Source organism: Cetorhinus maximus, chromosome 4 (genome assembly GCF_964194155.1).
Source record: "Cetorhinus maximus chromosome 4, sCetMax3.hap1.1, whole genome shotgun sequence".
NCBI lineage: Eukaryota > Metazoa > Chordata > Chondrichthyes > Lamniformes > Cetorhinidae > Cetorhinus > Cetorhinus maximus.
Genome location: NC_135882.1, coordinates 172,810,895 through 172,824,819, shown reverse-complemented (window position 1 = coordinate 172,824,819; position 13,925 = coordinate 172,810,895). Strand labels below are relative to the sequence as shown.

Below are 13,925 nucleotides of genomic sequence, written 5' to 3'. Positions count from 1 at the left end.
GGCTAAAGAAGCTGGGGCTGTTCTCCTGTGGAGCAATGGTTAAGGGGAGATTTAATAGAGGCGTTCAAAATCATGGAGGGCTTTGATGGAGTAAATAAGGAGAAACTATTTCCAACGACAGGAGGGGTGGTAACCAGAGGACAGATTTAAGGTAATTAGCAAAATAAGCAGAGGGGAATTTTTTTTTAAAAAATATGATATTAAACACAAAGCTTAGGCTCTGGAACGTGCCGCCCGAAAGGGCGATGGAAGCAGATTCAATAGGAGCTTTCAAAAGGTTATTGGGTAAATGGTTTGAAGGGGTAAAATTGGCAGGGCTACGGGGAAAGGGCAGGGGGGAAGTGGATAGCTCCTTCAGAACGAGTCAGCACAAGGCACGACAGGCCGAAGGGCCTCTATCGGCGCTGTATCTTTCTAAATGATGCCCAGCTCGCCGCAGCGCCATGAGCCACTCGCTGCAAACTTAGCAGCAACCCCCTTCCAAGGCTGAGATAAAAACGGTCACAGACAAACAAGCCTTTCAGAATGTGAACACTCTTATCAGCCAGCATTGCATTCCAGGCGAGTTGTTCCATACACAGGTGGGGAGGGGGCTGGTGGTGGTGGTGAGAAAACACACACTTTGCACAGTCTGAAGCTTCACATATTGCCGAGCACAGACAAAAGGCTGCAGTGCATCTCTCTCTCCCCCTTCTCTCTCTCTCTCTCTCTCTCTCTCTGGGTTACCCAATCACTGCCAATTCCCTTTGCTCTGCAAGGGCAAATCTCCAAAGTAGGTGACTTTCAAAAAAAAACAGCAGCAGCTGACTGCATTCCCAATTCTGAATGATCTGTGGGAGAGGGAGGGAGAGAGGGAGAGAGGGAGGGAGAGAACAAAGAGAGAGGGGAGTTGGGGAGTGGGGAGGGGGAAGCATAAGTGAACAAGCTTCAATCAAATTTATTAACAATATAAAATCGCCAGCCTGTTTGGATTGAACTTGGGGGGAGAGACTTCACCACACTGCATTGATCAACTTCCAAACAAAGACCCTGGATATATTGATCAACCACACACACACCCACCCAGGTTATTTACCAATCTGACAACTCTCAGTCAGTACAGTAAAACAGTCCTGTTCAAATGTTACACCTTTCCTCTACAAACACAACACGGATTTGCACACACGCAAAATTTAAGTAGATAAAGGGTTTCGGACAACAGATGCGATTTAATCACCACCCAGCCTTGTGATTAATTCCCAAGTGCAGATATTGCTCAAGACTGTAAAGTCAGGGAGTTATTTTAAGCCATTTTGCTTACTGCATGCATCAAATTGTGATCTGAATCAATTAAACTCTCATCTTCCTTCCTGTAAGGTTCTTTACACCTACATTAAAGTTCGTGTCCAATGAATTTATAGCCTTCTTTCTCGGGATGCCTCTTAATGCTCTTATAAGCTGCTACATTTAAATAGTAAACACAGGCTTAAATTTTACATTTTTTTTAATGAGTGGTTAATTTAAAAAAAAATTTCCAACAAATATCGACCAATTTGAAAGCACACGTGACATTTTAAGTGACTTTAAATGCAACAAAAAAAGGTTTAAATTATTAAATTATCTAAAATCCATAATAGAACAGCAGCAGTGTAATTCAAAAAAAAATCTTCTGACCTCAACCAGCCATATCTTGCGAGCTATTAATGTATGAAAATACTCCCAGAATTGTCAGATGAAAGAGAGTCTGGCTTCTATATATTTCCAGTTACTGGGAAATGATGTACAATCTAGGTGCTCGGATAGTTATGAATCAGGAGCTTTCCTGTCACAGCTTCCCATCATTAACCCCCTATCACGTTGTTCATTCTTTCATGGGTACATTATGGCTAAATAATTAGTATTATTAGGTTCATATGTGGAGCAGGAGTAGGCCATTCAGCCCTTGGAACCTGCTCCAACATTCTATAAAATCATGACTCATCTCGCTGTGGTCTCAACTCCACTTTCCTGCCTGCCCCCCCAATAACCCTCAAGTCCCTTGTCTATCAACAATCTACCTAACTGAGTCTTCAGCAAATTCAATGACCCAGCCTCCACTGCTCTCTGAGGGAGAGAATTCCACACACTAACTGAGGGGGAAGAAAATTCACCTCATCTCCAGCTTTAAATGTTAGACCTCTTAATTCTTAAACTTTTGTCCCCTGGTTCTAGTCTCTCCCACAAATGGAAACATCCTCCCGGTCCAAATCAAGTCCCCTCAGGATCTTAGCTGTTTCAATAAGGTCACCTCTCCTTCTTCTAAACTCCAATGGGTTTAGGCCCAACCTGCTCAACCTTTCTTCATAAGATAAGCTCCTCAGCCCAGGAATGAGTTGAGTGAACCTTCTCTGAACTGCTTCCAACACAAATTATATCATTTTTCAAATAAGGGGGACCAAAACTGTACACAGTACTCCAGATGTGGTCTCAACAAGGCCCTGTACAGTTGTAGCAAGACCTCCTGACTTTTATATTCCATTCTCCTTGCAATAAACACCAATATCTCAAGTGCCTTCTTAATCACTCGCTGCACCTGCATACTAACGTTGTGACTCATTCAACGTACTGGTGCCACTGTACTATTGGGAATCAAATCTCAAGCCAATGCTCTCCAATGGTACACCAACAACAGCAACTTGCATTTATATATCCCTTTTTTATTTTGTTTAAAAAAGGTTGTTAAGGTGCCCCACAGGGTTATCAAAGTAAAAACTGACACTGAGCCACCTAAAGCTGGTATTAGCACAGGCGACCAAACTGGTGGTGAGGGGAGAGGGTCTGTGGGTGAGGCTCAAGACAACAACATTTCTCGCGTGCTACTCTTGATTCATTACCTTAAACTCTTCGCACCACAAGTGACAGACCTGTAAACCGTCAGTACTTAAATCACAGCTCAAAACCTGAATGGCGAAATCTCCAAAATTAACTGCTCAGTGGTATTCTGGAGTCAGGGCCCGCACTACACAAACTTTTCTCTGGAACTGTAGAATGATCAACACAGAAGAAGGTGGCCACTCAGCCCATCACACCTGTGCCCACCCTTTTGGTAGAGCTATTTGAAACAGGGCTCACTCAGCACGTAGCCACAGAATGTCGCATTTCGCCGCGCTTTGTTCTAAACTGTGGCATCTCTTTAAAAAAATTACACACAAACCAGAGATTCTGAAAAAGCAATCAATGGATTCCTAAATATTTTTCACTCCAGTACAAAAATTAACTGCAGATTTTTGCGATGGATAAATTTATCTATTCCACAATTACAACTAGTTACTCGGAGCAGCAGAGCAAATTCATGTGTGTTTTTTACCCATAAGAATGCACAGCAGCAAGGCCTCACTGGCCTACCTTGGTGTCTATGCTTCACACCAGCTGTTCTGCCCACACCCCTCCCCCACCCCCAATACAACCTCATCTGCCCCCCACCATCAACATAACTTATTTCTACCTCTCTCTAATCTATCTCGCTCCCCCTTAAGTGCATCAGTGCAATTCACCTCAACCACTCCAAGACGTTGCGAATTCCACATTCTCCCCACTCTCTGGATGAAGAAGTTTCTCCTGAATTCCCTACTGGATTTAAGCGACTATCATACATTCCAACACACGCCAATGGCAGGCAGTAAGAGCGGGAGAGGTTCCTGGTCAGCCATGTGATGGGAGGAAAAGTTGGAGCCTCTAACATCACTATCCACAGCTCCAGACTACAGCATGCATGTAAAAGTGCATGTTGCCACAGCAACTCGGACTGGACTCCCTGTATAGTTCAGTTTTCCCCCCAACAAAATAGAAACATCTCCTCTATGGCTACCCGATCGAACCCCTTCATAATTTCAAAGGCCTCAATCAGGTCAGCAGCCCTCAGCTTGGAGTAGAGGCAGACACAATCTGTTCAGCGCTTACAAGTGGTTAGAACCTCTCAGTTCACCAACTAATCATAAAAGCATTGACTCAGCCCGAAAAACCAACACTCACATCAGCAGCAGCTCCAGAAGGACCTTATTTGTACAACTCTCCTGCCTGGATCAGTGCTCAATGCAGCTGTGGTTACAGACAGGGTTGGTACTGGAGTTATCGTCAATATGGTGTTCAACCACAGGATGCACCAGGTCACCTTTTCCACCGTTAGTTACCTCTTCACTCCAGTGTTATACTACATTTTTAGCTTGAGCCAGAAATGACTGTGACTCTTAAGTTACAGCAAAAAAAAACACACGCCTTAAACGCCTTTGGAAATGATGGTGACCTCGATCATTAAAATGGCAGCTGTCTTTCTTCCCCCCCCCACCGCCAAAAGCGAGAGAAAAAGACTTGCATTTCTACAGCATCTTTCACCTCAGAACACCCCAAAGCACTTTACAGCCAAATTATATTGCGAGGTATACTTGCTGTTATAATGTAGGAAACTCAACAGCCAACCATAGGAACAAGCCATTCAGTAAATCATATCCAGTGTTCCTGCTGCATATGAAGACAATTGGAAGATGATTTACTAACATATCCTTTCATCTCTTGCTTCTGTGTGTGTGTTAAGCTAACCTCCCATTAACTGCATCTATGATTTTTGCCTCAATCACCCACTGTGGTGGCAAATTTCACACTCTCAGGACAATGAGGTTTCGTCACAATTCCCTATTGGGATTTATCAAGTGCCGTCCAATATTCACGGCTCCCAGCTTCGGATTCCTACTACTCACAAGTGAAAACATCTTCCCCACATCCACCTATTCAAACCACCTTCATCATTTTAAAAGACCTCAGTTAGATCCCCTCGCAATTAGTACACAGCAAAGTCCCACAAAAAAAATGCAACAATGATCAGATAATCTTTTTTAGTGATACTGGTGGAAGAATAAAAATAAGAGGCAGGCCACTATCCTCTTCTGGGATTACTGACGTTGGATCATCTGCGTCCACCCAGGCTAGGCAGAAGTTTAACTCTGCTTGAAGCCTCATCCAAAAAGATGGCACTTCTGACAGCGCAGCACTCCCTCGGTACTGCACTAGGGTATTGGGCTAGATTATTGCGGCCATGTCTCCGGAGTGGATCTTGAACCCACAACCTTCTGACTCCAGAGGTGAGAATGCTACCCGCAGTGACACAGGAAGACGAATATCCATATTTACAATCTAGCATAATTAAGGCCAGATCTTCAGCTGCATTATAAGCATTTAAAATGGTAACTCAAACACCCAGGAGATTTAATTTGCAGAATGTAGTCTCCACATTTTATTTTACCACTCGAACTTTACACTGAGAATAGCTACGACGAAAGTAAATCATGATGGTTCTGACTTTTTCTGATGCTCACCTTCAGCCTAAAAAAGGTTTTTGCCAAGACAGACATGGAATACACTTCCAGTCACATCTACATCTGAATAAGTGGATGGGGGAGGATGTTTTCACGTGCAAATAGGGGTCTAAAGATGGGAGCCATGAATATGGAACGGTCCTTGACAAATCCAGTAAGGTTTAGTAGGACGCCACCACACGGAGATAAAAGCTCATGGTGTAGGGGGTAACATATTGGCATGGATAGAAGATTGGCCAGCAAACAGGAAACAGAGAGTAAGCATAAATAGGCTTTTTTCTGGTTGGCAGGATGTGATGGGTGGTGTGCCACAGGGATCAGTGCTGGGGCCTCGACTTTTTATGATTTATATAAAAATGGATGAAGGGACAGAAGGGGTGGTGGCTAAATTTGCTGATGACACAAAGATAGGGAGGAAAGTAAGTTGTGAAGAGGACACAAGGAGGCTGCAAAGGGACATAGATAGGTTAAGTGAGTGGGCAAAGATCTGGAAAAGAGTACAATGTGGGCAAATGTGAAATTGTCATTTTGGCAGGAAGAATTAAAAAGAAAAAGGAGCATCTAAATGGTGAGAGATGCAGAGCTCTGAGATTCAGAGCTCTGATTCAGACCAGAGGTGGTACAGCTGCAGTTGTTCCCCCCAGGGACTAACTACACCAATATGAGCTGCCAGTTCTGTGGATGTCCCACATCAAACTCTTCAATCATGAGGAGACCCACTGAAGCCACTTGCAGCTTGGACATACTTGAATAATGAGCAATCTACAACCACACTCATCAGAACAGCCATGCTGCACTTAAACTTTAGATACTTGTATTTTGAAACTATTTAGCCCAATAGATGTGGTCCAAATTAATATTTGGATGTGGAGAGGATGTTTCCTCTTGTGGGAGAATCTAGAACTAGTGGTCATGGTTTAATAATGAGAGTCACTCATTTAAGACTGAGATTCAGAGCTCTGAGATTCAGAGGGGTCTGGGTATCCTGGTGCATGAATCACAAAAGGCTAGAATGCAGGTACAGAAGGTAATTAGGAAAGCAGATAGAATGTTATCATTTATTGCAAGAGGAATTGAATCCAAGGTAGGGAGGTTATGCTTCAGTTGTACAGGGCATTGGTGAGACCACATCTGGAGTATTGTGTACAGTATTGGTCTCCTTATTTAAGGAAAGATGTAAATGCGTTGGAAGCAGTTCAGAGAAGGTTTACTAGACTAATACCAGGAATGGGCAGGTTGTTTTATGAGGAAAGGTTGGACAGGTTAGGCTTGTATCCACTGGAGTTTAGAAGAGTAAGAGGTGACTTGATTGAAACATTTAAGATCCTGAGGGGTCTTGATAGAGTGGATGTGGAGAGGATGTTTCCTCTTGTAAGAGAATCTAGAACTAGTGGTCATGGTTTAATAATAAAGAGTCACTCATTTAAGACTGAGATGAGGAGAAATTTATTCTCAGAGGGTTGAGTGTCTTTGGAACTCTCTTCCTCAAAAGGCAGTGGAAGCAGAGTCTTCCTTTTGCTCATCTGCTAATATCCCATAATAAAACAGAATATCACAGCAAGCCACAATGTTTCTGTTGCACCTTGGGACGTTTCATTATGTTAAAGGCACTATATAAATCACAGAATCTCTCAGTGCAGAAGAGGCCCTTCGGCCCATCAAGTCTGCACCAACACGTGAGAAACACCTGACCTACCTCCCTAATCCCATTTACCAGCACTTGGCCCATAGCCTTGAATGTTATGATGTGCCAAGTGCTCATCCAGGTACTTTTCAAAGGATGTGAGGCAACCCGCCTCCACCACCCTCCCAGGCAGCGCATTCCAGACCGTCACCACCCTCTGGGTAAAAAAGTTTTTCCTCACATTCCCCCTAAACCTCCTGCCCCTGAGCTTGAACTTGTGTCCCCTTCATGACTGACCCTTCAACTAAGGAGAACAGCTGCTCCCTATCCACCCTGTCCATGCCCCTCATAATCTTGTACACCTCGATCAGGTCGCCCCTCAGTCTTCTCTGCTCCAACGAAAACAATCAAAGTCTATCCAACCTCTCTTCATAACTTAAATGTTTCGTCCTAGGCAACATCCTGGTGAATACAAGCTGTTGCTGTCATTCTACACCAAATCTCCCACATGGATGACTACAGAATGCCCAAGCAGATCTTCTCTGGGCAACTGACACAGGGCAAATAACATTGAGGTGGTCAGTACCAACGATGCCAAGGACATCCCAAAAAAAAGGACCTTACAAATGTCTGCATTGCAGACCACCACTTGGGAAAACAACACGGCCGACAAGCACTGAAATTTGGCTCAGTGTGCTTTGAGGACCATCTTAACCAGGCTCGCAACATCTGACATCCCCCGAGGGAGACCAGAGGTGGCACAGCTGCAGTCGTTGCCCCCCCCCAAGGACTAACTACGCCAATATGAGCTGCCAGTTCTGTGGATGTCCGACATCAGACTCTTCAATCATGAGGAGACCCACAGACGCCACTTGCAGCTTGGACATACTTGAATAACGAGCAATCTACAACCACACTCATCAGAACAGCCATGCAGCACTTAAACTTTAGATACTTGTATTTTGAAACTATTTAGCCCAATAGATGTGGTCCAAATTAATATATTTTTCTGCCAACATTGTTCTAAGGATTAATTACTTGGCCTTGTGGAGAACAGAAGCTCTGGCACCACATTAAGTCAAAATTAAATACCTTTATTGTCCAATTTAAATTCCTCTGCCTCACTCAAGCATTTGCAGCATGGTACCTTATCTCACGCAATTATCACTTTTCATCTAGACTGGTCAGTGTTTAAAGGCAAGGACCTGATTAATGAATGACCAATCTTTAATGTGGGAGCTTTGAAATAGTGGTTAGGCAGCAGTTGCTTGCATTAGCTAAAGTCAGAACACACATTTGTATGCATGGTTCATCTGAAAGACTATTTCTATTAACTGGCTTAAAAAATCAGTCCTGCATTCAGTTGAGGTTTAAAACCGACCCACACAAAAGGTCAGGCTCGTGTGCATATTGGTGTTCAAGGTGTCGTACTTAACAAAACAGTTCTTGAGCTGGAAGCAAATAAAATCAAATATGCACAACAGCAATATTACATTTATGTAGCACCTGATAGCACATCCCAAGGCACTTCACAGGAGCATTATCAAATGGAATCTAACACTGAGCCACACAGAGATATTAGGGTGGATGACCCAAATCTTCCTCAAAGTGGTGGGTTTTACAGAGTATCTTTGAAAATAAAAAAGTGAGATGGAGGCTTTGGGGGAGGGAATCCCAGACAGCTGAAGGGAAGACCCATGATAGAATGTTCTTCCCACCTTTCCCCGAAAGATTTATTCCCGAGCAAAACAACAGAATAACTCTTGCAGAACGCACACCACGTTTTAAACTCGTCCCAAGGTGCTGGCACGGGTGTGATGGGCCTAATGGCCTCGTTCTGCGCTCTAGTGATTCTGAGAATATTAACTCATTCAATTTTGTCAAAAACAATCACAATGGCATTTGGAAGGGGGAGAAAACAAAGCTTCTTTCTAATATCTGCTCAAAGTGCACCAACTAATGTCACACCACTGTATAATCCAAGGCAAGAGTCTGGACTGTAACAAACTTGGCAGTGCAGGCATATTAGATCAAGAATATCAAAAAGACTAAGCGAAATTGTGAGGCAATTCAGTAAAATAGGGCGAGTGTCATTTTCCTAAGGTTCTACCCTATTTTCTGAATACGAGACTAAAACACAGTAACAGTACTTTAATACACGATTCAAATTTGAGGAATTTCAGATCCCAGTGTCAGCAGCAAGGCCATTCTAAACTATCGCCCAATTCTTCGAGGCTGAGGCCCAGAATTCTTCAAGGTTAATGCTCGTACAGTATTTGTAATCCTCTCGATCACAATGTATATTTGCATTGCTCAACGAAACTACTTCTTGTATTTGGAAGTTTCCTTTGAAACCTAGTGGTCTGCCACACCTGCTAAATTAAACTAAAATTGGTTTCAGAACTCCCTTTTGACCTTGGAGCTCAATAACGAGCATTCTCGATTGCTAAATGGATGCACTCCTGTCTCCCCACATAAAAAAAGAGTATCCAACCCAGAAACAGGCCATTTGGCCCAATCAGTCCAGGTCGGTGTTCGTACTTCACGCGAACACCCTCCTGTCTTCCTACATCTCATACTGCCAGTAAACCGACCGATTATCTTCTCCTCCCCCCATCCCCGATACTTATCTAGCTTCCCTAAAATGCATCTACACCATTCGCCTCACCACTCCCTGTGGATGCAAGTTTCATATTAACAGTCTTTTGGTAGGACAGAACTTGGGCATTGCTGAAAAAAAAAGACATGTCGAAGCTTTTCGTCTTGCACTCATCAGAACACTTTGCAAAAATACAATCTAAGGAGAAAATAACAATTTATACTGTATGAGAAGAGTGTGCTGATTGGTTGGCAAGTAGACTGACTAGTACAGGCATTGCCAGGGAGTGTGCACCAGTGATGGTGACTGACAGTTAACTGCCAAGCATTGTTTGAAATTTAAACCAGACAGCTTGACCCTGATTAGTCAAGGCATTGCCCTGAGGAATGAATCAGTGAATGGCTGTCACTTATTTTGTTTAGCTGAAACAGGTGCAATGCATGTACATGTTCTTTCTGTCTGCAAAGAACAGGGCCCTGTGTATTGATATATGTGGTTTCCATCAAACGCAATTGCGCAACAGTATAAATTGTTATTTTTGTTTTCCCCTTATATTGGTATTCTTCTGCACTCATCCACTTGCCTGGATGAGTGCAGCTCCAACAACCCAAGAAGTTCGACACCATCCAGGACAAAGCAGCCCGCTTGATTGGCACCACATCCACAAACATTCACTCCCTCCACCACTGACGCACAGTAGCAGCAGTGTGTACAAGATACACTGCACAAATTCACCAATCCTCCTTCGGCAGCACCTTACAAATCCACGACCACTACCATCTAGAAGGACAAGGGCAGCAGACACATGGGAACACCACCACCTGGAACTCACTGCCTGAAAGAGTGGTAGACGCAGATACCCTCATAACATTTAAGAAGTATTTGGATGTGCACTTGCGATGCCATGGCAGACAAGGCTATGGGCCTAGTGCTGGAAAATGAGATTAGAATAGTTAGGTACTTGTTTGACCGGCACAGACTCAATGGGCCGAAGGGCTTTTTTCTGTGCTGTAGACCTCTACAACTCCCCTCCAAGCTACACACCATCCTGACTTGGAAATATGTTGCTGCTCCCTCATTGTCACTGGGGCAAAACCCTGGAACTCCCTCCCTAACAGCACTATGGGTGTACCTACACCACATGGACTGCAGCGGTTCAAGAAGGCAGCTCACCACCACCTTCTCAACGGCAATTAGGGATGGGCAATAAATGCTGGCCCAGCCAGCGAAGCCCACATCCCCTGAATGGAATTTTAAAAATTATGACAGCATTCTGAACAACAGTGCTTCATCTTGACAGAAGAGGAGGAGAACAAGCTGCTTAAAGCAGCTCTGGCCAAACCAGCTTCCTTTCTCCATCCACCCCCCCCAAAGTCTAAAAAGTCATCACAGACCAAGTAAGCGTCAAACGCAAGGCAAAGTTCAAACCAGACACAGCCTGGAACCTTCTGTGCAAAAGTCAAGTGTTTTGATTGTTTAAAATAACACCAAGAATGCACTTCCAAAAACCATTACAAACAAAGCCCAGCACAAGTTCCCACCACCCCCCAAATAAAAATCACAGCTTTTCAACAGAAATATTTGAATTCTTCTGCTTTAGTTCAAAGCTACTGTGGAAAATCTTGCCTGGTTTCCAATCCAAGTTAACATAAAAAAAAGCATCCAACTAACTGTACTCTGCAAACAAAAAAAGAGTAATAATCCAATGAAGAATTACCATTTAAAAGAGGCTGTCCTTCATGAATGCTCCTTGAAACCACTGCATTGTAAACATCTTCTGAAAACCCAGGTGTACATGCTGCCAAGCCAATCGCTTCTCTCGGTATCTAAAAAAAAACAAAAACAAAAAGACTAAACAATAATGCAAAATACATTTCGATCCTTTTATTTTCTCCAAGCTCCTTCTGGTCTGAAAAAAAAAGTGCTCATCAAATCGAACAATTAACAGAATTGTAGAAACATGCAATGCAGGAGTCCATCATCCACAAGTCAGCTCTTTGACAATAAGCTATCCCATTAATCCCACTCCACACCAGCTCTTTCTCCACAGCCGTGCAATTCCTTCCTTCTCAAGTACTGGTCCAATAATCCCTTTTCAAAGTTAACACTTTTCACCACAGTTTTCATACAGTGCATTCCAGATCACATGGTGGGATGAATTTCCACCTGGCCTTATGGTTCTCTCTCCAATCTTAAAAATTTGCCTCATACCGTCCACTCGGTCTGAACCCACCCCTCTTCTTGTGTTCATTTTTAAAAAAAATCACTGTACTTTATGGCAGCTGACACTGCCACAACAAAATAAACTCTCGGGAGACAGACAGACAGACAGAGTGAGAAAGTAAGCTATTTTCAAATGTTCCAAACATTTGGCTACCAGACAATGATCTTAACTGGGTCAAGGAAATCACTGTCAGACTGGAGCTGTACTGTGGGCAGACACAGGGTGAGAACAATTCAATGGTAAACAAGATGCATCTCTGATCGTGTCATTTGAATGGGGCAATGCACTTAACCAATTTCATGCTTAAAGGAGTTTAATTACTACGCACTATTTCAAACAATTCTATTATTAGTTGTGTACTGTGCAAGGACTAGTTGGAATAACAAATTGCACTGCTTGGGGTGGAAATTTTAGCTACATTTCAAATGCACCTTGTCAATAAACTTTAGCCAAGCAATGCTTGCAAGAACTAATTGCACAAGTCTACAGTTGCCAGACCCTTCAAATTTAAAAACTTGCACATTGCAAATTGTAACCTTTGCTCTGGTGTGCCTATGTCTACAACATTTCTGACCAATTCTAATCAAACTGACAATGCAGAACAAAACCAGATCGCGTTAATTGATTATTTTTTTTTTAAAAAGGCTGTTGTACTTGGGGGGGAGGGGGGGGTTTAAATCTGGTTTCAAAGGCTCGATCCGCCAGCTGATTTGAGTTGCTACCGTTAGCAAAGCAGGTATCTGGGGTGCAGCTACAGAAAGGACCTTGCACAGGTTCTGGTTTTAATAGTCAATGCAGTGGGGCTTTTGTGTGTGTGTGTTTTAGACCAGTTTCCATTGTGATAATAACTGCCCAAACTGAATGAAAAAGGCTCAATAAAGAAAAAGACTCTATTGTGATTTAAATCGACAGCAATGGACAGTCAATGGGAAAACGCTGATCTCTTACATGCAAAGATTTCTTTGCTTGTAAGGCTGGGTTTGAAATATCTGGTGCTAAACTACTGGCCCCCCGAGATCTGCCTCTCCACCAACCCCACCCCCAACCCAACCCAACCCCAACCCCACCCCATGCAACCTGCTGGAAAATGAATGAGGAATGCATTCATTCATTCTCGAGTTTTAAAGATTGCAAAACCGGAGAGGCGCAGATTAAAAGTAAAAAGAGGTTTCGAAGCAGCCAGTTTAAAAAGGTGCAGGGGACAGGCACTGGTCTAAGGGGCGCCCGCTCCGCCCGCACAACGCCGAATTTACGCCGCATGTTTTTAAAACAAAAAACAATACATCTCTTACAACAACTACATCCAAACATGCAAAGATCTTTCCAAACGGCGGGGTCGTTTTCAATGCAAAACTTCCCATTTTTGTAGGGCATTTATTTTTGAAGTTTAATCCGCAAATTTAAACAAATGCACCGAAAAGCTTTTGCAATGTAACAAAAACTGCTGTTAAAACACACAGACACATGGCGAGGGGCTAAAGAAGAATGAATCTCTCCCCCCCACTGATAAAAGCGACTCCTCTCTCTCTGGGTCTCTGCCTTCAGTGTCTAAGCTCTCTCTCTGGGACTGACTAGTGTTTCAGTCTCTGCCCCCATCTCCCTTCCTCAGTTATGTGTCTAGGATTTCTCACTCCTTGTGTTTCGACCTACACCCTCAATTTGTGTTTTCCTTTAATCTCTCCTGGTCTGGTTTCTGTCCCTCGGTTTCGCAGCGTCCAGAAGAGGGGTCTGTGCCCAGTTTCTCTCCCTCTGTCTCTGTAAATCTTTCTGTCTCTCCCCCCCACCCCCCACCCCCCCAACTCTGCCTTCCTCTGTCTCAGTGCTGAGTTTTTCTGCAGGCTTCTCTCCCAGTTTCTGTCTCAGTGTCTAATAAGCTCTCTGTATCTCCATCTCTGGGGTACTCTGTCCTTCTCAGCTTCAGTCTCTGTGTCTCTGCCCTAGTTTCTCGTCTCTCTCAGAACCTCTCTCACTTTGTGTGTGTGTCTGGACTCTTCCTCTCTGTGCCTCTCTTTCTCTCTCTCTCTCCCTGTCTCTGTATCTCTCTCCCTGTATTCATCTATCCCTGTCTGTATCTCTCCCTGTATCTGTATTTATCTGTGTGTGTGAATATATATATATATCTTTGCCTCTCTCTGTATCTTTCTCTTTGTA

General features: G+C 43.5%; 1 protein-coding gene across 1 annotated transcript in view; it reads right to left on the bottom strand.

The window, feature by feature from the left end:
- The window catches only part of LOC144680039 (cadherin-2-like), a 183,427-nt gene that overhangs the window by 168,539 nt on the left and 963 nt on the right, over positions 1-13,925 (bottom strand). Inside the window, exon 2 of the mRNA XM_078541142.1 lies at positions 11,268-11,376. Coding sequence (XP_078397268.1) covers positions 11,268-11,376 — 109 coding nt within the window. The remainder of the gene's footprint in view (positions 1-11,267; positions 11,377-13,925) is intronic.